Here is a 23428-nt window from a genome sequence, read left to right as displayed (position 1 = left end):
CTCAAGTTATGCTTCCCTTAATCTAAGGCTAATAAATGTATTTCACAATCTGGGTCATTATTTAATACAAAAGCACACATAATGTTTCTACTGTATCTCTGTCACTCACTCTGATATTTAGTTAAGATGAGTGCTGTCTGTTACTGTCTTTAATCCGTCTGTGAATTACTGTATGCTCATTCTTTATAAAGTAGCAACAATTTCGTTTTTAAAATACAGTACTGTGCAAAAGTCTTATGGAAAAATTAGTATTTTCACCCCAAAAAAGGGTTTTAAGCCAGTTATTTATATCTTTTGCTGTAGTGTGTCAGTAAGAAATATCAGTTTGCCATTAATTTTAATAATAATCTAGTGCGATTTTGAATGCACAAGCAGTCTGACAACGGCAAAATTAATGTTTGGAAATGTAAACTGATATTTTATACTGACACACGACAGCAAAATATATAAATAACTGGCCTACATTCTTTTAAGTGAAAATACTAACGTGTCTTAGACTTTTGAACAGTAGTGTATGTATAAAGAACGTATGATTAAATTAAGTATATTAAAAATAAGTGTAATTAAAGTATGTGGTCGTTCATATGTGTTAAGGGCTAGATTTTCGCTGGAGGAAACGGCTGTGGTGTGATGAGTGAAAACTTTACAGATGAGAAACCGACTGCTTCCTCGTGACCTTTTGTAAACTGTATTTATGACAAAGAACTGCACAGATGCGGATATTCTAACAATCTATCGATAAACGCATACCTTGTTTCCTCTGTTTGTTTGCGCAACGCATGCGCTGCTCCGCTCGCGGTCTGCGGATTGAAGAGCGCGCTGAAAGACGGGAGACCGGTCTGACGCCGGTTTCAAATTAAATTTAAGGGAACTGACTCTGAGGCGATCGGATACAGGTTCCACACCCAACCCTACTTTAAAGAAATATATTTTTTGATAAACGAACCCAAAACTGGCTAAGTCCTGGCTGGACTGTGATGTGATTTGTGTCACGTGCAGGTGCGATGGATCGCGTACAGACCAATAGGGTGTCGGAATGGTATATGTTTATACTTCTCAACCAACCACAATCAAATTCACTCCATCCGGATGGCGCGATTTATCTGGATTTTTTTTTAATGATGACAAGCCGGAATGAAAACAAGCCGAAATGAATAGCAGTAACGAAGCTATTTTTTTAGAAAGTACAGATACTTGCCTGAAAATGTAAGGAGTAGAAGTAAAAAGTCGGCTGAAAAATAATCACTCAAGTAAAGTATAGATACCCCAAATTTCTACTTAAGTACAGTAACGAAGTATTTGTACTTCGTTACTTGACACCTCTGCCAACATCATACTCCTACAAACTACTTTTCCCATAAATCTGTGCAAGAAACAAATAAAATACACAGATAAAACATCAGTCAGTTTGCTTCTCATTTGGATGCATCTGCATTAAAAAAACCTTCCTGTGAAACATCATCAAAAAGATCATTTTGTGACTATAATCACTTACAAAGCACATTACGTCACATCACAATTTGGCTTGGTGCGATTTATCACGTTTTAATATTGCCATGTGGTTTTCTGCCAAAATATAAGCTCAATTGTTTCACGTTTAAAAAAATTGAGACGTAATTTAGATATTGTCTTTTCACAAAATTATTCTTCCCTTTTTGAGTAAGATTTAGATTTTTGTATATTTTTAATAGTTAAATGCTACTTTGCAAAATTCGTTTTTTCTTTGCATAATTTATTTTTTTATTTTATTTTATTTGTAATAATATTTCCTAATAATATAATTTTTTTACATTAATAATGTTATTATGCTTGATTTTTTTTTTCTTCAATATTAGAATTTAGTTTTACAGCAAATTATAGCAATGGCAATATTGCTTTGTTTATTTTAATAATAATAATAAGAAAAAGAAGAATATGAGTAAGATTTTCTTTCTTTATTATAATAACTTTTTTTTACAGTGAAATATTACAATGGTAACATTTTGTTTGTTTTTTAGTACTAGTAGTATTTATTTATTTTTGTCGTCAAATTATATTATTCTGTATAGTAAGTAATATAGCAATAATTGTATTATAATTTATATTAATATTATTAATATTATTTTTTATATTTTTCATAATATTATTTATATTTTTTATATTTATATTAAATGTCTTATCATTTATATTAATACTATTATATTTTTATTTTCTTTTATTAGTTATTTTTTGCAGTAGCAGTGATATGAAGACATGAATTTATTTAGTTAGTGGTCATATTGAGAGATAATCACAGGTTTGTGGTGTAATGGTGGATCTCTGAATTTTTTAGATGAGCTCCAGAAGCTCAGGTTGTCCTTTAGGGGGCATTGTAAGCTGCTGCAGCTAATGGAGGAGCTTCCTCTCTGTTTGTGTGCGCAGCTGCTGCGAGATCTGTGCGCTCACCAGCAGAAGAGACAGTGGGAGAGACAGGAGACACGGCTGGCCTTCTGGAGAAGATGTCACGAGCAGCTGGAGACGGACCGCGTCCAGCCCGAAGCTGCCTCTCAGTTCTTCCTGTCTCAGGCTGAGGTCAGGCTCTCTCTTCTGTTGCTCAGACGCTCATATGATGCTTGCTTCACCTGTGATATGAAGCTGTGCATCCACACTACACTTACCATGATCCTCTGTGACAATACACAGATCATATTGTCAATCGTATGCTTTATTTGCATTATTTTGTTGCATTGGCACTAAAAAGCTTCCTGTTTGTGTGAAATATGAAATTATTCTAAAATCATGTCATAATTTACATGTTTATGTAGGGATGCACGATAAATTGTAATGTTGCAAAATAGCTTTACTGCTGTCAAAAATAAAAACATGATAATTTCACATTGTTTTAAACTATTTATCAGAGTTTAGTCAGCAATTAAATGTTTTATTAAAAACACAGTTTAATTAAATTAGAAATTGACTGTTTTAAAATGTTAATATTTACATTTATAGAGGGAAATTTGTTATTGGTTCCTTTTTGATTATATGAAATATTTGTTGTTATAATTTTTCATAATTTTTTCATGTTGCTTAAATATTAAAAATGTTTCTTTCACAGTTATTTATTTATATTTCTCTAGTAATAATAATATATACTAAATATTATATTATATGCTAATTATTATAGAAATAATTGTAGTTATTATTATTATTATTATTATTTATATTAATATTATTATTTATATTAATATTATTATTTTGTTTATTTTACATTGAAATTTTACATTAGCAATTATATTGTTAAATGTTTTGGTATTATTTATTTATTGTTATTTTCTTAAGTGTTAAATGTTTATTTTACAGTGAAATCTTGCACTATTAATTTTTTTTTTATGTTTTGGTAATATAATTATCATTTGTTATGGTAGTTATAATTATTTTAGTAACAATTAGTAATAATAATAATAACATTTTGTTAAGTGTTAGATGTTTTTTTTAAAGTGAAATCTTACATTGGACCTTTTTTTTTCGTTAGATTTGTTTTTGTAATAATAAATTATTATTATGTTAAGTATCAGATATTTACTTTTACAGTGAAATCTAGCATTAGCAATTATTTTGTTTGATGTTTTGGAAATATTTGTATTATTGTTTTTGTTTGTTTTGGTAATAACAATTATTTTAGTAACAATTATTTAATAATGACATTTTGTTAAGTGTAAGATGTTTATTTTACAGTGAAATCTTACTATGATAATTATTTTGTTAGATTTTTTTTTGGGGGGGGGATCAAAATAATTATTGTACTAGTAATAACAATAAGAAGGATTATCATTGTACTGAATGTGGTGTTGTCCCGCTCAGGAGCCGCTGGAGTCCGCTTCGGAGCTGGATCATCTGCAGGAGCGCTGTCTGCTGCTGGGTCTGGCGGGTCACTGGCTGTCTCTGTGTGATCCTCCGCTCCCCGTCTCTCGTCTGGCCGCGCTGGAGAAGCGTCAGTGGCAGAGTCGAATCCGCTGGCTGCTGCTGCACACGGCTCTGGAGCGCCAGAGTCTGTTCGCTCCCTCGGCTCTGTCCCACGACTCCTTCCAGAGCCTCCTCAGGGAGTTCTCCTTCTCCAGGATGGCTGCGCTGGACGACCCGCTTCACCTGAGTGTGTCCGAGCTCCCGGCGGCCGAGGACGAGTGTGTGCTGTCCGGGGACGAGCGCCAGGCTCTGGCCGCTCTGGTGGCGCAGCTGCTGGACGAGGGGGGCGTGAGCGAGGCCAGCCGCGTCTGCAGGTATTTCGGGTTGTTTCACAGAGACGTGTGGCTGGTCCTGAAGTGTCGTGGTCTGGCGAGCGGAGAGCTGCAGCCTGAGCTTCACAGCCCTGATGGAGAAACCAGACGCAGTCTGCCATCATGTGAGTCATCTGCTCCCATGATCTCGTTTAAAACACTGCTAGCTAATCAGTATTCTATTATACAGCCGAGAGTTCCGCTCCTCGACTCTGATTGGCTGAGCCGTGTTCAAAGCTGTTGTAGATTAGCTACAAAGTAACACACACCTTTGTTTACTTCTGTGTGTTGCTCGGCAACCACTGTATTAGAACCACCACTGTTTCTGAGGAGCTACACTGTTTGGTGGAAGAATACGGTTTTTATTAATATCACTACACTTTATTTTCTCCGTTTTATTTTGTGAAACCTTACTACGTATATGGAAACATTGTTTTATTAAAGCAATAATCCCCGTGAAGCTCCGTGTGTAGCAACAACGCCCTTTAGCTGTTATAAATTCACTTTAAAATATGGCTTCTTGCTTTAATATTACATGCACTTTCACAATTCAACAGTTGTAAATGTTTTATGGTCATCAGGGTTACACTTGTTTGATCGAAAAATACTACAAATAATGCGAGATATTATTACAATTTAAAGTAGTTCTTTTCAGCGTTAATATATTTCACAATGTAATTTATTCCTGGGATGCAAAGCTGAATTTTCTTCATTTTATTTAACACTGAAACATATCCCTAAAAATATCTGCAATTTAATCAAATTCACACACATTTTTCATTAGTGTTTTTTTTTTTTTTTTTGCTTTATTAATAAGTCTTATTAATAAGCACTTTGCTTTGCCCTATTTTTGTGTACATTTGTGAACCAAACATTTCCACCAGTAATTATGTATATTTTTATGTATTTATGTACTTATGAGTATTGAGGCATTACCTTGTAGCTAACATGCTAATGGCAGACTAATATTTGTAACTATTAATTGTAAATATCACCATTTATTCAGTACTGAAAACAATCTACAGAAAAAAAAAACATTTTACTCCGCAATTGTTTATTTGAGGTATTTTTATGCTTATAAGATTTTAACTAGCATGTTGCTAAGCTAACGACTCAGTACTCTATTATTTATAACGGCAAACTATTGTTTTATTTAGCCCTGAAAAGAATTTACTAAAAATTGTTCCGTATTATTACAAAAAAAAACGTTTCACTCAGTAATTGTATGTAGTTTTGAGAGTTAGTCCTTAGCTTAGCGACATGCTAACATCAGACTCTTCTCTCTGAAGCTCCCAGCATGAGCAGCTTGTCGTCGTTCGTGGTGGTGCCATCGCCAGATGATCAGGTTCTGGTTCAGCTCAAACATCTGGTGGATCAGTGCTGCAGCGGCAAGAGTTACTGCAAACAAGTGCTGAGCCTCTACGAGCTCTCCAAGGTGCGTAACATCGGTCAGACCTGACCCTGCAGCACATAACCAGTCTTAAGTAGCAATAGACAAAAACACATTGTAAGGGTCAAAATAATACATTTTAATTTTATGGCAAAAATCATTAGGATATTAAGTAAAGATCATATTCCGTGAAGATATTTTGTAAGCTTCCTATCGTAAATATATCAAAACTTAATTTATGATTAGTAATTTGCATTGCTAAGAATTCATTTGGACAACTTTAAAGATGATTTTCTCAAGATAGAGATAATTTTTTTGATCCCTCAGATTCCAGATTTTCAAATAGTTGTATATCAGCCAAATATTGTCTGATTCTAACAAACCAGACATCAATGGAGAGATGATTTCTGAGTGGATTTGGTGTCCAGGGTCACAGATACAGCGTGTGTGTGTGAAGCGTGACTCTGGTGTGTGTGTGTGTGTGTGTGCAGGAGCTGCAGTGCTCGTTCGCTGAGATCTCGTCGGAGGAGCCCGAGGCGGTTCTGAGGAAGGTTCTTCTGTCGCAGCAGGTGGACCGTTATAAGCGTGCTCAGGCCTTCATCAGTGTCCAGGGTCTTCAGCCGGACACCGTCGCCCGTCTCGTCTCCACCGCCGTGCTGGAGGGTCTGCTCGCCTCGTCTCAGGAGGGAGAAACCGGTGAGGAGTCAGCTTCACTTCCTCTGGGATTATTGCATTGTAGTTCTCTTTAGAAATATGATGGCCATAAAAAGAGAAGAAGTGCTTCTGATTGATTGATTGTTTTATTTTATTTTTAATTTTTTTATATGCTGTATGTATTTTAGTATCATTTGATATTGTTATATTTTTGTTTGTACTTTTTTTTTTTTTTTCATTTTATATTTTATATTTCCTGTTTTCATTTTTCTTTTTTTAGATATTTAGTTTTCATCATAGTTCTATAATTGTATAAATTTTTCAAAAATATTTTCTGTTTTTATTTTTATTTATAATTGTATTTAGATTTTCTATTTTCATTAAAAAAATCATTTACATTTAAGTTTTGTATTTTTTGTTTTCATTTAAATTTGGTTTATAGTTTTATTTTTAAAAAAATTAAATGTCTATAGTTTTCATTAAGTTAAACTTTGTAGTTTTACTTGTTTTAATTTTGTTTATTTTATTTTAGTGCACGTTTTTTGTAATATTTTATTTTCTTTGAGTGCATGTTTATTTATGTTATGTACATATTTTTGTGGTTTTCATTATTACATTATTAAAACTTTCTGATACTTTCATGCAAATACATACATTACTGTTCAAAAGTTTGGATTAGGTAATTTGGTATTTAATTTTTTATTTTGAAAGAAGTTGCTTCTACTCAGCAAGGCTGCATTTACTTTCAAAATTGATATGTAATTGGAAACTCGTGTGTGTGTGTGTGTGTGTGTGTGTGTGTATGCAGGAGAGCGGCTGATGTACGGCCCAGCCGACGGGAGAGAGACGTTCCTCCAGCTGGCCAAACTGTGTGGAGACCCAAACCTGGTCGGCACCAATCTGATGGACAGTATCCCGACCGTCCCGCTGTCAGAGCTCAGCTGCAGTGAGTCCTGACCCCTGCACTCATCACGATTACCCACAATGCTCTAGTCTCTACAGGGACATTAGCTGTGTCTCATTTAGAAGGTTGCGCCCTCCGAAGGTCGCATTCGAAGGCTGCATACGTCATCGTGGTTGTCTCATTTCAGAAAAGCAAGTAGCACACTCCGAATGAGACCTTCGAATGCGACCTTTTTTCACAGGAATTCGAAGGATACATGAGGTGTATCCTTCGCTGCTACAAATAACCCACAATCCCTTGCGTCGCCATAAATAACTGTTGTTTATTTGAAAAAATGGCGGCGGCAGATCTACACACAAGCGATGTGGTGTTTAAATGTAAGTACTTTAAAGTTCTTCATTTTTTAAAAGTTGAATTACAAGTGTGGTAAACATGATTACAAGTGTTTAGTGATTTTTTTTTTTTTTTTTTAACAGTTTAACAGTACTTCGCTAGCAGGGCGAGAAATAATTATTATTTAACCCTTGTATTACATTAAATAAAAACATTTTCTTTTCAAATTACTTTCCAGATTTAGAAATAATTTCCTTAAAATTTTTTCTTAAACAAGTGTGAGAGCGCAACGACGTTATGTGTTGGCATAGCAACGTGATACTTCCTGTTTCGTTTTCCGTCCGTCCTACGAAGGCCGTCTCGTTTAATCCCAGGGTGAAGGACACTCCATATACGCATCCTAGAGAGGATTCGACCTCCAGAGGACGTGGCCTTCTAAATGAGACACAGCTATTGACACACATAACTCTTCCCATTTGTGATTAGTTTAGATTTTATTTGACTATTTTTGTTTGTCTGTAATGTACCGTCAGTTTAATTTAGTTTTAACAGTAGTTAACAATTTAATTTTGATTAGTTCATAGTTGTTTTATTTTGATTCTGTATGGTACTGTCATGTTATTTGATTACTGTAGTTGCAGTTTTTGTAATCCAGATTTTGGTAAATTTGGCTTAGTTACTATTTTTTTGTGTTTTGTTTTATATTATAATATTGTTTTTATTTTTTTATTTTAAGGTCATGTAATTTGATTTTTATTAGATTTTTTTTTGAAATTAAATTTTAATTTAAATATTTTTTTATTTATTCTTTAATGCACTTTCACAAATTGATTTCGTTTTTTTACTGTTTTTCTGTTATAGTGTTTGTATCCCATTTTTTATTATATTTATATATAGTTATATTTAAAAAATGTATTCTTGATTATTATTTTATTGTTTTTATTTTTGATATTAGCATAGATTTGATAGTTTTCTATTCCCATTTTTTATTAGTTTACATTTATTTATATGATTTTGTGATAGTTTTAAATTATTTTATAATTTAGTTTTAATTTATTATTTATTTTATTTATTTTATTCAGTAATGTACCATATAGTTAGTTTTTTCCTCCCATTTCTGTTTTACTTTTTATTTATCGATTGTTGGTTTTTGTATCATTGCATATGTAATCTCTATTTTAATACTCCATGTACTGTAATTGAATGTAGTTTTTCGCTTTAGTCTTACACAATTATTTGTGTCCCTGCAGCACAAAGCAGTCTTGCGTCTCTGGGGTGCATTTGTAGCCATAGCCAAAAAAAATCATTGTATGGGTCAAAATGATCGATTTTACTTTTATTCCAAAAATCATTAGGATATTAAGTAATTATCATGTTCCATGAAGATATTTTGTTAATTTCCTTCCTTAAATGTATCAAAACTTTATTGTGATTGGTAATTTGCATTGTTTCATATTAAGTTGGACAAATTGAAAGGTGATTTTCTCAGTACTTAGATTTTTTTGCATCCTCAGATTTTCATATCATTGTATCTCAGCCAAATATTGTCCGATGTTAAAAAAAACACTTTCACTAATCCTCAGCTTTCAGATGATACATGCATCTCAATTTCGGAAAATTAACAGACAAGACTGGTTTTGTGCCCCAGGGTCACATTTTTCTCTGAATCCCTTTGTAATTAGTGTATTTCAGTTTATGACCAGTCTATTCACATTATATGAAGTTAAACTGTGAATGCTCGTGCAAAAGAAATGTCCTCGTGAACATATAAGTATGAAGTGATGGTGGATGTGAATGGTCTGTCTGTGTGCAGCTGTGGAGATCTTGATCCTGGCTCACGACTGCTTCAGTCTCACCTGTAACATGGAGGGAATCGTGAGGGTCCTGCAGGCGTCCAGACACCTGAGTCACTCGCACCTGGCTCACGGAGACGGCTACGGGCTCCTGGTGAGGTCATGAAGCCCAGGACTCCTCTGAATCAGTCCCAAACCTGGAAGATCACTAGTGTTCCTCTCTCTCCACAGGTGCGTCTCCTCACAGGTATCGGCAGGTACAATGAGATGACGTACATCTTTGATCTGCTCCATCAGAACCATCGCTTCGAAATGCTGCTGAGGAAGAAGGTGGAGTCGGTGAGAGATCGAGAGTCAATCTCATACAAAATACAGAAGTTATAGAAGTGTACAGGATAGTTTCCACCAAGGGACAGTAAAATGTAAAAAAAAAAAATATATATATATATATCTCTTACAATTCTGACTTTTTTTGCACAATTCAAATCTCAGAATTAATAAAACTCTCAAAAATAAACCTTTTTTTTTTTTTTTTTTATTCTGTGGCAGAAACAAAAAACATAATTGCAAAATATAATCTCAGAATTGCAACGAAAAAGTTCAGAATTTTGACTTCAAGTTTTTGACTTTTTTGTAGCAATTTTTTGTTTATATTATGCAAAAGAAAAATGAACAATTGCGAGATATGAACCAAAAATGTAAAAAAATAATTGAAACTTACAATTGTAAGAAAGTCAAAATTTAGATATCTAAACTCAGAATTGAAATATATATATATATTTTTTTTATATATTTGAATCTATAAATATAGAATTGGTAGAAAAAAAAATCGCAAGATTACATACTAAAAAGAACAAAAACTCTTGAAAAAATAAAAATTGAAATATAAAGTCAGTATTCCGAGGCAAATAATATTGCAAATTGCAAAAAAAAAGGTGAAATTGTCATATAGAAACTAAATTGCAAGCTATATGTGTAGAATTGCGAAAAAGTCAATTGCAATTGAATTGCAAGATATTAACTAAAAAGTCAAAATGGTGAGATCTAGACTCAGAATTGTGGGGAGAAAAAACTGTGAGATACGAACTCAGAATTGCTAAAAATGTAAGAAATGCAAGGGCAAAAAACTGAAAAAAAAGAAAGAAATTGGGAGATAGAAATTTGGATGTGAATATATTGTAAAATGTAGTTTATTCCTGTGCTCAAAGCATCTAAACTTCAGATACTGAGGAAGAAAGTGGAGTTATGTTACTGAATTTTCTGACTCCATAAGTAAATGTCCAGCACATTCAGATCTGAAACAGTGTGTGTGTGTGTGTGTGTACTTGTTTTTCTATTCTGGTGGGGACTTAAACCTGAATACACACAGACTCATGGGGACTCGTGTCACGGTGGGGACCTAAATTGAGGTCCCCACGGGTAAACAAGCTGATAAATTACACAGAATGAAGTTTCTTGAAAATCTAAAAATGCAGAAAGTTTCCTGTGAGGGTTAGGTTTAGGGGTAGGGTTGGTGTAGGGCGATAGAAAATACGGTCTGTACAGTATAAAAACCATTACACCTATGGAGAGTCCCCACAAGGATAGCTGACCAGACAAGTGTGTGTGTGTGTGTGTGTGTGTGTGAGACAGAACGTCAGGCTGAAGACGGCTCTGTTGGACTACATCAAGCGTTGTCTGCCGGGTGACAGCGAGAAGCACAACATGGTGGCTCTGTGTTTCAGCATGCGTCGAGAGATCGGAGAAAACCACGAGGCAGCGGCTCGAACGCAGCTCAAGATCATCGAATCACAGCCCTGGGGTGAGAAAACACTGCAAAACTGGAGAAGGCTTGTGTGTATTGCTTGTTGCTTCATTAAATGTGTTTGAGTTGTTTTTAACGTCACGCCTGGAGTTGGATGTTTGTGTGCGTCTCTGATGATGTTTTTGTGTGGTGGTGAGCAGCGATCACTGCAGATCTGAAGAACGCTCTTATGAAGGTCCTGACTTTACTGAAAGACGCAGCTGAGAGCTACTCGAAGGTATTTCACTGCAAATCATTTACAAACCTGTTCATGTGAACAGATTTTTTTAATGAAGTGACGTCAAATTTATGGTTTTTTTTTTTTATTATTATTATTGTCGTAGATAAACCTTTTAATACCCTTTTTTATGTTTGGTTTATTTCTCTTTGTATTTTTATTTTTTGTATTTCTCTCTATTTTTTCATATTTATGAGTTTATTTCTCTTCATATTTATTCTTCTTTTTAGAAATATTTTTACATTATTATAGGTGTTCTAGCCTATTTAAATTATTTTATATATTATTTTACATTTTTCACTTAGTTTCATTGTTTGTTGCATGTTATTTTTTAATTCTGTTACTGTTGTACACTTAGTTTTCTCTTCCCATTTTTTATTAGTTTAAATTAGAATCTAATTTAATTTTTTTTAATTGAAATATTTTTTAGGTTGCTTTGGAAGTCGGCACTTTGTGAACCACTGCTTTAAATGCTTTAAATCAACATGAGATCAATATGATTCTCTATCTTGTTTACATTCCTCTATTAATGCTCCTAGTTTTATTGGGCTTCATTCATCAGAAAGAAATCTTTTTTGACTTCAGGGAAAACTTACAATGATCAGAAAGAGCCTTTAAAGAGTTAGTTCACCATCTTCTACTCACCCTCGAAGCATCCTAGGTGTGAGACTTTCCTCTTTCAGGATAATTCAGTCAAAGATATATCAAAAGATATTGTCCTTTCTCTTCCAAGTCTTTCAATGGGGGTAAGCGGGTGTTTGTTGTCAACTGTTCAGAAGTCGTGAAATAAAGTGCGCGCATCTTTAATAAAACATCCCTTATACAGCTCTGGGGGGAGAATAAAGTCAAGTCAGTTTTATTGTCACATCACTACAGCAGATGTGCCATGGTGAGTGAAATTCTTGGGAGCTTGTTTCAGAAATTGCAGAAAAAATTAACATATAACCTGTACAGTCACTTGTACAGGGAGAACAGGAGCGGGCTGAGGACATAGCCCTGAGGAACACCAGTGTTGAGTGTCAGCAGGGATGAGGTGTTGTTGCCCAAGTATGGTCGACACAGAAGCATATGAAATGCCAGATCAGGGGAGCAGAAGGATTTAATAGAGTGTAGGTTCCTCTCATCACACCACGAGTTGTTGATAAAGAAACCAACGCCCCCACCTCTGCTTTTCCCTGTGAGCTCTTTCGTTCTGTCCGAGTGGTGCACGGAGAACCTCGGAGGGGACGACGTCTGAGTCTGACAAGGACGCTGGCTCTCTTCCCTCTTTTTCGGCGTTGTTTCCTCGGTCGCGCCCGTGCAGCCCAGACAAAGGGCCAGCGTTCAAGAATTCAAAGTCCAGTTTGCGTTTTGCGATGTAGGAACCTATGCTTAGAAGTGTGTGTCTGTCGTAGACAGTTATACAAACAACCTCCAACTCGTAGAGCAACAAAAAAACAAGTTAAAAAACAACGGAGCTCGCATCACGGCCACCAGGCTCGGCGCCATCTTGGATTCTAACCCTGTAGTGAATCCATGTGTTTTTGTAAGATAAATACCCAGATTTCAAACGTAATAAACTCTATTTTAATATAAGTTTGATTGGATTATTCTGAAAGAAGAATGTCACATACACTTAGGATTCTTGGAGAGTGAGTAGAAGATTAATAAATGTTCCTTTAAGATGAGACCTGATTTTTTGTGTGTGTGTGTGTGTTTCAGGACTCGTGTGTGCGTCAAGCTGTGAAATGTGTCAAACTGGCCAAACTGGTGACTCTCCAGCTGCACTTCGTGTCTCAGGGACAGGAGCAGCGCGTCATCAACCTGCGTCTGCCAGACCTCCAGAGCACCATCGTGTCTTTACCGCGCTGTTACCAGGTTTCACTCCTCACTCTCTGATTATTCCTGTAGAAACACTTCTGCTGCTCTTTAACTCCTTCATTCAGTGTGTACGGAAATCCTGTCATCGTTTTACTTGCAGCCTTACACCTGATTCATTTCCTTTAACACATTAAAGATTATGCTTCGCAACATGCTCACGTTAAAAAAATATTTATTTATCTATCTGTCTGTCTGTCAATCTCATTTCTCTTCGTAAATGTGTTTAATTATTTTTACTAAGTTTTATATTTATTTATCGGTCTATCTCTTATTTCTTTTCTTAAATGTATTTATTTATTTCTGTTCATAATTATTTATTTAGTTTCTCTTATTTATTAATTTCTATTTCTGTTTTTATTTATTTACTTATTTGTCATATTTATTTCTCATCTATCCATCTCTCTCTCTGTCTCTCTATCTCTCTATTTATTTATTTTAAATCATCTTATTTAGCTATTCTCTTATTTATTTTTATTTCTCTTCGTTATTTGTTTGTCTTATTTATTTTTTTATTTTAACGTGTTCTATGCCATGAAAATGATAATGATTGGTTGCAGGTGTTTGTGTTGGCCAATCAGCATCAGTGTGACCGTAACGTGCTGGACTGTGATTGGTTGCAGGTGTTTGTGTTGGCCAATCAGCATCAGTGTGACAGTAACGTGCTGGGCTGTGATTGGTTGCAGGTGTTTGTGTTGGCCAATCAGCATCAGTGTGACAGTAACGTGTTGGACTGTGATTGGTTGCAGGTGTTTGTGTTGGCTGAAGCGTACGACTACAGTCCGGACTGGGCCGAGCTGCTCTATCAGAAGGTCATCCTCAGAGGAGACTTCAGCTATCTGGAGGAGTTCAAGCGGCACCGAGCGATCAGCGCTGGCCTGTTCGAAGACATCTCCAAGAAGTGAGCTCACTGCTGTTACACTGTTTCTCTGAGCCTAATCATGCTCTACTGATACATTTAGTTTCGTTACGGTAGGAATATTATATTATTGGACAGCTTTCTGCAATGCTTGATTGTAATTGGTCAATATTGGAGTCAAATATATATAAATTAAATGTAAAAAAAACGCAAAACAAAAAATATTCAGCTGTTAAAACTATTGTTTTATGTTATTACATAATGGACATATAATATTATTGTATTACGGTAATACAATGATTTTGACTTAATTTGTATTAGGTCCATAGTGTTATTTTAGTGTCAGATATTTTTAAATAGAATTTTTAATAGTTATAAAATACCAAACATAATTAACGAAATGCACAACAAATGGATTCATATGTTCTTTTCTATTATTTTATTAATATAAATGTAATATTTGTGTATTTTATTTTCCTGCTTCATTGTAATTGTTCCGTGGTGTCATTTTGGACCCAAATATTAGTCAACTAAATTAATGCAAACAAAATTATTTCACTTTACATATTATATATTATTATATTATATAATATTATTTTATTAAAATTAAGTTTTTGAAATAATAAAGATAAAGTTTTCGAATAATTTATCATATGTAAAAGTCATATTTGTAAATGAAATAAAAAAATATTATAATAAAAAATATTTAGTGTGTGTGTGTGTATATATATATATATATATATATATATATATATATATATATATATATATATATATATATATATATATATATATATATATATATATGTGTGTGTATATATATGTGTGTGTATATGTATGTATATATGTGTGTGTGTGTGTGTGTTTGTGTGTATACTGTATATGTTTGTGGGTGTGTGTGTGTGTGTGTGTCTATACAGTATATATGTGTCTGCACACTTATTCCTTCCTTGTGATATAAATCACAAGGAAACAACCTTCCTTGTTTCTAGAAATGTGTTGATTGGTTGTGTTGTTTTTTGTCAGAATGTCTCATCACAAGGCTCCGGCGAGCTCCAGTCAGAATCTGAAGAAGCTTCTGTCTCACTGCGAGGACGTTTACACTCATTATAAACTGGCTTACGAGCACAAGTTCCTGGACGTGGCCAACATGCTGCTGCAGGACTCCAAGACCAACAGCTTCCTGAAGGACCGGCTGGGCACCTGACCCCCCGGTGACCCCCAGCTGACCCTCGCCCGGGGCGCTCTACACTGTGTCCTGCTCTCGCTGGGCAGTGTTTAATCATGTCTGTTCAGTGTATGGAGCTTTCTAAACAAGCCAAACTAACACGTGTTTGATTGATTTCCAGTAAAAGTGATTCTTTACCGTTTTCAGGCGTCTGTGTTTATGTCCTGATGGATCACGGTAAAACACTGTTTTACTGCAGGCCTTTGTGTGCTTGATGTAGAATGAGATGCATATTTGCAACATATTATATTTTTAGTGCTGAGATTAATACTGGAGACACTTAATGAAGCACTTTAAGAGGCCATGTGAAATCGGTTTATTTTTTCACAATTTTTTATTTTTTTTATTGGTCTCCATTTTCATGGTTAAATTGAATGTTAGTAATCAAAATGCATGTCTGATTACTTATAATTATGAATCTTTTTTATGAAACAAAAATTATATTTAAAGAGAACTATTAAATCCATTTTATTCTGTTTTAAATTCTTAAAAATATAATCTTTCTGGAATAAATTTTAGTAATAAAAAAACATGTTTAATTAACTCAAATCACAAAATGTACACAATTTGACAACAATGTATTAAAAGATTAACAAAAATTACTTTTTGTGGCCTACAATTTAAAAATAACATATACAAATCCTATTATTATTAGTGCTGTCAAAATTAGCGCGTTAACGCATTCGATTAATTTGAAATATTTAACGCGTTAAAAAAAAAATAACGCAATTAACGCGGTTGCAGTTTTTTTATTTCCAGTTGTGGCCTTGTGTGTTCAACGTGCAAAGAAATATGGATAAGACCAAGGAAGGACTTTTAGACGGAAAGTTTCAGTATAAAACTCTGCCGGATTACTCTTCAGTCTGCCACAAGAAACATTACTCTTCATTTAGTCTGCCACAAGAAACAGCAACATTAAAATCATGAACTCAAATGTCATTGTTTAAAAAAAACGTTAATAAGCTTAAACGAAAATAACGAAATAATTGTGTAGCGGAGTATTTTTTGTACACAGTGCCGCGAACTGTCAATCACTCCTGTACGCGTGCATCACTGTCCTCCTCAGCTGCAGCAACTTGCGCTCTCTCTCTTCATCAAGCTTTAAAACAAAAAGGGGACAAAAAGATCATATTGTCTTTGTGCATAGGCTATAGATTAATTAGATAAATGAATATCTAAATTTGTGCCTTGCCATCTACGGTATTTTTTTAGAACTTAGAAAAAAGATGTTGCAGCCAATGAACAGCCAGCGGGGGCTGCAGGACGACTCAACCTCCGCAGACAGTTTTTAATGTTTATCAGACAATAAATACTCAAGATTTTGCTTTAGTATAACTCACAACGAGTTTCACACACCTTCTCCGGCCACGTTGAGTTGTTGACACTTAACAGTGGGAAAAGCGACACATGCGCTATTCACTTGTGTAACTTAAGGGTGAATGGGTAATGTAGTTTCTGCTCTGGGTGGGATGAATTAGGAAGCTTGCATTGTGAAGGGCGCTCTGAAAATCGGCAGTGCAGGTAAAAGATTAAAACCTCTATTAAAACAGATGTCCAAATGAGCGTACCGGTACGCTACAAGCACGTTCTGGGCGCACGGAGAGGTGGCGGTACGTTCAAGAGATATATTTGGAAGTGGCGGTACCGGTGCGTACTGGCCCACTTAAAGCACTGGCAATGACTATACTTTGGAATTTTTTTGCAGTCCACTTAGAATTCAACATGGAAATCATTTTTGTTTTTTATTGGCATTGATTGTTTTGAAATTCAAATGGTACTTACATGCCTGTGTTTTTATTTCTGTAATAAATATGGCTTTCAAGCCAACAGTTAATTTGGAGGATATTGATGGTTTATTGCAGGTATGTTGTTTACATGAGAAAATCTGTGTTACAAGTTAAACAAAAATTCCAATAAACAATCATATTTAGCATTTAAATAGTTTCTTTGTCTTGAGTTTACATTAATTTTTTACATTTTACATTTACATATCCAAAAAGTTTCAGTCTTTTAATTGCGATTAATCGCGATTAATCGCGATTAATTTTAAAAAATTGTGCGATTAATTAGTTAATTTTTTTTAATCGATTGACAGCACTAATTATTATTGTTTTTTTTTTTGTTTTTTTTGTTTTTTTTTTCTGGATTCTAGTTGGTCTGTTTGTTTTCTTTGTTTATTTTAATGGTTTAATTGCATTTTAGTAATCAAAAAGCACATTTAACTAATTAAAATCATACACTTTAACAGTAATTTATAATTTTTTATTGTATTTTTAGGGACCTATATAATCCATTTCCTGAAATTCCATTTTTTTTCTTAAAACTCAGTTTTTTAGTTTTAATATTTGATTAAATTTTTTATTAAAGCTTGTATAAGCCATTGAATTTATCACATTTTGTAAAGTAATAAGACCCTATGAAATGTTCGTTTGGGGTCTAAATTTTTCTGGATTTATAATTAAGTGCAAATTTGTTACCCAAAGCTATAGGATCTTTCTTGATGTCTAAAGAGTGCGGATGCTGCTGTATTTCCTGGTGAATCTGTGGGGTTGTGTTAGTGCTGCAGTCTCTGAGAGTGTGCACTAGATGTCTCTGGTGACTCAGTCACTTTATATCACTCTGCCGTCCCTTCAGTGTGTGTTTAGTGCAAATACAATCTGAATGGATTTAATCACAGCTGCTGTGAGTTACACAAGTTATGAGCCACACACGAGAGGAAGAAGTGAATGTGTTGTGGCTCTGATCAGATGATCTTTTGACACAGACTGTTGTTCTCTAATGGACCGTTCACACACTTCACAGCAGCAATGAAACTCCAGTGTCAGAACAGAAAAGACCCAAAACAGCAGCAAACTCACATTTACAGCACTTAATGATCTCTAACAGAGTTTATTCATTCTGTTTGTGGCACTATTATAGTTAACTAAAACCATAAAACAGTTGGTGTTACTTGAAATCAAATTCACTGAAAAAATTATTGTGTGTGTGTGTATATAATTAATATAAATAGGTGTATTAATATAAATTAATTATAAAGAAATTCATATTAGTTTAATTTATTGTTATTTTTGTATATAAATAAATTCAATTTATAAAATAATATTCATAAATTTATGTTTTATGAATATTCATGAGATTTGTTTCTATGGAGCTTGACACTTAAGTGGTTTGAATTCCGGATTTAGTTAATTTTTTATCATATTAATTAATTGAAATTACAAGTCACTTTATTTTATTTTAGTTTCTTTATATTTTTTTTATATACTATAAATTACATCAAGTAATTACAAATAGTATTTTACAAAATATAATACATATAAGAAAAATCCCTCAGCCACAGATTTTCTTCTTTTAATTTAAACCTCGAAATAAACATTTTATTTTGCAACATTTTAAAGAAAAGTTGAGTAAATAAATAAATAAACTTAACGTTAATTGCGCATAACGTTAATGTAAATTCTACGTAAGTGTCCACATGAGGTATTTTTGGCTTGTTGATTTCACAGTGGACTAGTTTTACTCCAGTGCCCCGGATTGGTTGATGCGCGCGTGCTCTGGAAGCGTCGCGTGGCGGCGTCACTGCGCGTTCGTTGAGCGGCGCGTCTCGCTGAGTTCGTCCGTTTCTCCGGTGATTCTGCGCCGGTGTGACTGTCATGGGCTCCCGGGACCGGACTCTGTCTCTGTCTCTGCTGACCGCTGCTCTCCTCCTCCACGGTACGCGTTCATTCATGAGTCTGCTGTGTTTCTACATTGTGTTGTTGTTCTGTTGTCTCCGCTCTATTACTGTGTTAGTGTGATGTGTACAGGATTTACCATGGCACTTTGATAGTAGGCTAAAATAAAATAACAAATACTTGTATAATAATAAACCCATGCATATAAATATAATAATAATTTATAATTGATTTACTTGCGAGTTATATTTCTTGTGACTGATATCCTACAGATGGATGTGATTCTTATGAACTTAATGATGCAAGAAACTCTTTTCAAGCGTCCTTTAACTTTCTTTTGCTGTAAAATGCCATGGATCTCTCAAAGCGTGTGTTGTGACGGTGTCGTTCTGTGCTCCTGACTGAGATCTGAGGTCACTGGGATCCTCCAGCGTTTCAGACCGATTGAATATTACATGGTCACTCTGGAGGAAAGGATTGATGATTGTGCGTATGAATCCTGATCAGGGTCAGATGGGCTCCTCGGGAAGCCGTCGGTGTAATTGAACCTTCTCCTGAACACAGACTCAATTAAAGCTTCATTATAGAGAGAGATTCACTGTCTGTCTGGAGTACAGTGAACAAACGAGTTAAAGACTTTCGAATGTTCAGGATTCTGGGATGATACTGTTATTACTGTTTGTAGAGGTTTGTGTTAGTATGATCAATAGATGCTTGCTTACCAGCAGTAGTTAAAATTAACTAGTGATCTAATTAACCAAACCTTCAACCCTAAACACAGATGATGAATGGAAATGCAGTTGGATTGAACAGCTGTGTGTTAAAGACAAGCATCACTTTCTGTGGGCTTGTTACAAATTTAGTTCATTTTACAATTTCAGGATGTTTTTCTTCATTATAGCCCATCTAAAAATAATTTATGAACATATATGGGAGTTAAACCAAATTGCACAATTACTTTTGGAGACCATAGTGTTTTTATACAAACCCACTCAATATATATATTAGAATATCATCAAAAGTGTAATTATTTCACCAATTCCATTCAAAAAGGGAAACTTGTATATTATATTCATTCATTACACACAGACTGATATATTTCAAATGGTTATTTATTTTAATTTTGATGATTATAATCAGTGTCGTGCTAGTTACTAAGAAATAGTAACTAGTTACAGTTACTAGTTACTTAATTCAAAAAGTAACTCAATTACTTTGTTGATTACTTACACCAAAAAGTAATGCATTACTGTTTAAAGTTACTTTTTTAAAGAACTTTCATTAATGTTCCCATTAATGCGCTTTTATGCGTTATGGTCTATACAAACACAAAGTAAAACAGAAAGTAATTTTTAAACACTATTTTGATTAAGTCAGACCAGCACAAACTGAATATTGTATATCACAAGGATTTCTGAAATAAATGACAAAACACCTGAATAATATATTCAGAATCAAAAACTAAAGTGGCTTCTGCATCATAAAAGCTGTTGTGTTGAGCCCTTAAAAATATTCCTTTCACAGCTTAAGTATGAAAACTATCAACAATGGACAACATAACACAAAACATTTTGAAATAAATAAATGAAAGCAATCTGAATTATTCAGAATCAGTTTCGAGAAATATATATATATATATTTGTGTGTGTGTGTGTGTGCGTGTGTGTATATATATATATATATATATATATATATATATATATATATATATATATATATAATGTCAATGATATATATGTCAAATGATTCGCGAACCCGCTACGAACTCCCAAACTGATTCAAATGATTCGCGAACCCGCTCCGAACTCTCGAACTAATTCAAATGATTCACGCTCCTAACTCCCGAACTGACTCAAATGATTCACGCTCCCAACTCCCGAACTGACTCAAATGATTCGCGCTCCCAACTCCCGAACTGACTCAAATGATTCGCGATCCCGCTCCGAATTCTCGAACTAATTAAAAAATGATTCATGCTCCCAACTCCCGAACTGACTCAAATGATTCGCGATCCCGCTCCGAACTCTCGAACTAATTCAAATGATTCACGCTCCCAACTCCCGAATTGATTCAAATGTTTCACGCTCCCAACTCCCGAACTGACTCAAATGATTCGCGATCCCCAAACAGACTCAAATGATTCGCGGACCCGCTCCGAACCCCCGAACTAATTAAAATGATTCACGCTCCGAACTCCCGAACTGACTCAAATGATTCACACTCCGATCTGCCAAACTGACTCAAATCAGTACTCGTGAGATATCTTATGATATGAGTCAAAAAAAAAAAATACAGGGGAATTTTTTTGTTGCACCACTATCTTGAATTTTAGGCCATAACTGTGTTTGTGGAGTTGTTGCCATGCATCATATTTGTCAACAGTCAGCTATATAAAATAATATGATGATGGCCAGTGTGTTAACTGCGTTAAAATATTGTAATTGTTTTTTTAGTTTTTTTTTCATAACTAATTAATTTAACGTTTTAAACTGACATCCCAATATCTAATATTAGGGCTGTACATTTCTGTGTGTTCCATATAAAGAATTGTGTTGTGTTTTGCAAAAAGTGTTTTATGAAATTGAAAACTGAGAATTAGTGTGTATAAACAATAACATTCCATTTTCATGATACCTCTCATTTTGTTAAAATTATTAACATTTTGCATATTCTGCAAGGGGCATGTACATTTATTAGCATATATGCAGTATTTTTTTTGTGCAAAATATGTACATATCACAAAATATTTATTTACATATGACAGAAATAATTATTATAAATATTATATCAACTTTCATTTCAGTTCTTAAATTCAGTAATTTATATAATTTATAAAGTACAGTCGGCCTATGTATTTATATATGTCACAAAAATATCAATGTTAAAAAGGTTTAAATAATATAACAAATGTTTTTTGGTCACTGCAGTTTTCAGTTAATTCTGTGTGTGTCTGTGTGTGTGTGTGTGTGTCTCAGTGTCTCTGCAGGGGGAGCATCAGCGACGTCTGTACAAAGACTTAATGAGAAACTACAATCCTCTGGAACGACCCGTTTATAACGACTCGCACTCGCTCACCGTTAAATTCAGCTTCAGTCTGATGCAGATCATGGACGTGGTGAGAAAACACACACATCCACTTCTCATTTAACATGTGTAGCCTGAAAAATGTGTGAATGAATCAAAAATTGTGATGTTTGAATGGGACTTTGTTTTACACAATTTGATTGGATGTTCAAAAGTGTGCTATGATGTTATTGGCTGATATAATTTTGCTCCGCCCTCTTGGCTTTGATGATGTCAGCAGAAAATAAGTTAATCTTACTGCATCTGTTTCAGACTGAAAGTCCAAAGTACTTCTAATTCGATATAAAAACTAAATGTGATTATGAGATTCAATTATATATGAAACTGATTTGTAATATCATGATGAACATACAGTTCTGTCTGTCTTAAAACAGGCATGCATTAATAGAGAAATGGTCTTTTGGTGGCAATTTTTGGACCATTGTTGTTATTGCTAATTAAAAGCTATTAAAAATGATTTCTTTAAATTGGAATAAAGCTGAAAGAAAAGAAAATATAAGTAATGTATGAAAAATATAAGCTTAAACAAATGTAAAAAAAAAAAAAAAAAAAAAAAACATGTTTAAGTTGAACTACTAAAATTACAAAACCTGAAATAAAAATAAACCTTAAAATAAATATTTAAATAAAAAAATAAAGTTTTTGTTCAAGTGCCAACATTACTAAAACTAGTATTCAAATTATAAATAAAACTAAATGAAACCTTTAATTAAAATAAATTGTTACCAATATAATAGGTTAATTTTACCATGTTGTTGTTTATTATTTTTAAATAAATTAATTCAAAATTCATTACCTGAAATTTTCTAGTGTTCTGTATTTAATAATTGATTTAAAATGTATTTATAAAAAAAAAAAAAAAATATATATATATATATATATATATATATATATATATATATATATATATATATATATATATATTATAATAAAAAAAACTTAAAATACTTAAAAAGACAACAAAATTACTAAACCTTAAACTAAAATTAAATGAAAACTGCAAATATAGAAATAAATTAAACTGAAAATATGAATTAATGCTGTAATAATAAATAAATAATACTAAGATAACACTGAAAAACAGACCAACTGAAGTAATTGTCCTTCACAGCAGCTGAACTGACAGGAAAATGAGAGATGAAAATAACAGTGAGATTGTAGAAGAGAGACGAGTGCAGCTGAGGAAACTGTGTGTGTGTGTGTGTGTGTAAATGTGAATATTAATGAGAGAAATGAAGTAGATCTCATGACAGACTCCGATATTACAGTCCAGCGCTCGTGTTCATAATGAGTTTGCTCAGCACTCTATGAAGTGACTCATTAATGTCTGTGTTTAAAGAGCTAACGCTAATATGATAATGATGAGATCTGCTGCCAGACTCAGGTTTGTTCAGCTTTA

The 23428-nt window shown here is 33.8% G+C and overlaps 2 protein-coding genes across 4 annotated transcripts in view; both read left to right on the top strand.

Moving 5' to 3' along the window:
• The window catches only part of spg11 (SPG11 vesicle trafficking associated, spatacsin), a 40938-nt gene extending 25525 nt beyond the window's left edge, over positions 1-15413 (top strand). Inside the window, exons 30-42 of one of the 3 annotated variants that reach the window (XM_052597257.1) lie at positions 2401-2550; positions 3820-4357; positions 5522-5667; positions 6114-6318; positions 7085-7222; positions 9327-9460; positions 9538-9645; positions 10939-11107; positions 11251-11327; positions 13029-13184; positions 13745-13807; positions 13934-14085; positions 15070-15413. In XM_052597257.1, the coding sequence (XP_052453217.1) occupies positions 2401-2550; positions 3820-4357; positions 5522-5667; positions 6114-6318; positions 7085-7222; positions 9327-9460; positions 9538-9645; positions 10939-11107; positions 11251-11327; positions 13029-13184; positions 13745-13807; positions 13934-14085; positions 15070-15250 (2217 nt within the window). In that variant the 3' untranslated portion in view covers positions 15251-15413. Of the gene's footprint in view, positions 1-2400; positions 2551-3819; positions 4358-5521; positions 5668-6113; positions 6319-7084; positions 7223-9326; positions 9461-9537; positions 9646-10938; positions 11108-11250; positions 11328-13028; positions 13185-13744; positions 13808-13870; positions 14086-15069 lie in introns of all 3 variants that reach the window. The other 2 variants (XM_052597256.1, XM_052597258.1) reach the window with 2 other exon arrangements.
• Positions 15414-18843: 3430 nt separating this feature from the next.
• Positions 18844-23428, top strand: part of LOC128014018 (neuronal acetylcholine receptor subunit alpha-7) — a 28265-nt gene continuing 23680 nt past the window's right edge. The window contains exons 1-2 of the mRNA XM_052597259.1: positions 18844-18985; positions 21921-22060. Coding sequence (XP_052453219.1) covers positions 18925-18985; positions 21921-22060 — 201 coding nt within the window. The 5' untranslated portion in view covers positions 18844-18924. The remainder of the gene's footprint in view (positions 18986-21920; positions 22061-23428) is intronic.

Source organism: Carassius gibelio, chromosome B25 (genome assembly GCF_023724105.1).
Source record: "Carassius gibelio isolate Cgi1373 ecotype wild population from Czech Republic chromosome B25, carGib1.2-hapl.c, whole genome shotgun sequence".
In the NCBI taxonomy this organism is placed as follows: Eukaryota; Metazoa; Chordata; class Actinopteri; order Cypriniformes; family Cyprinidae; genus Carassius; species Carassius gibelio.
Note: the sequence above shows the minus strand (reverse complement) of the source record. Positions and strands in the feature narration are given on the sequence as shown.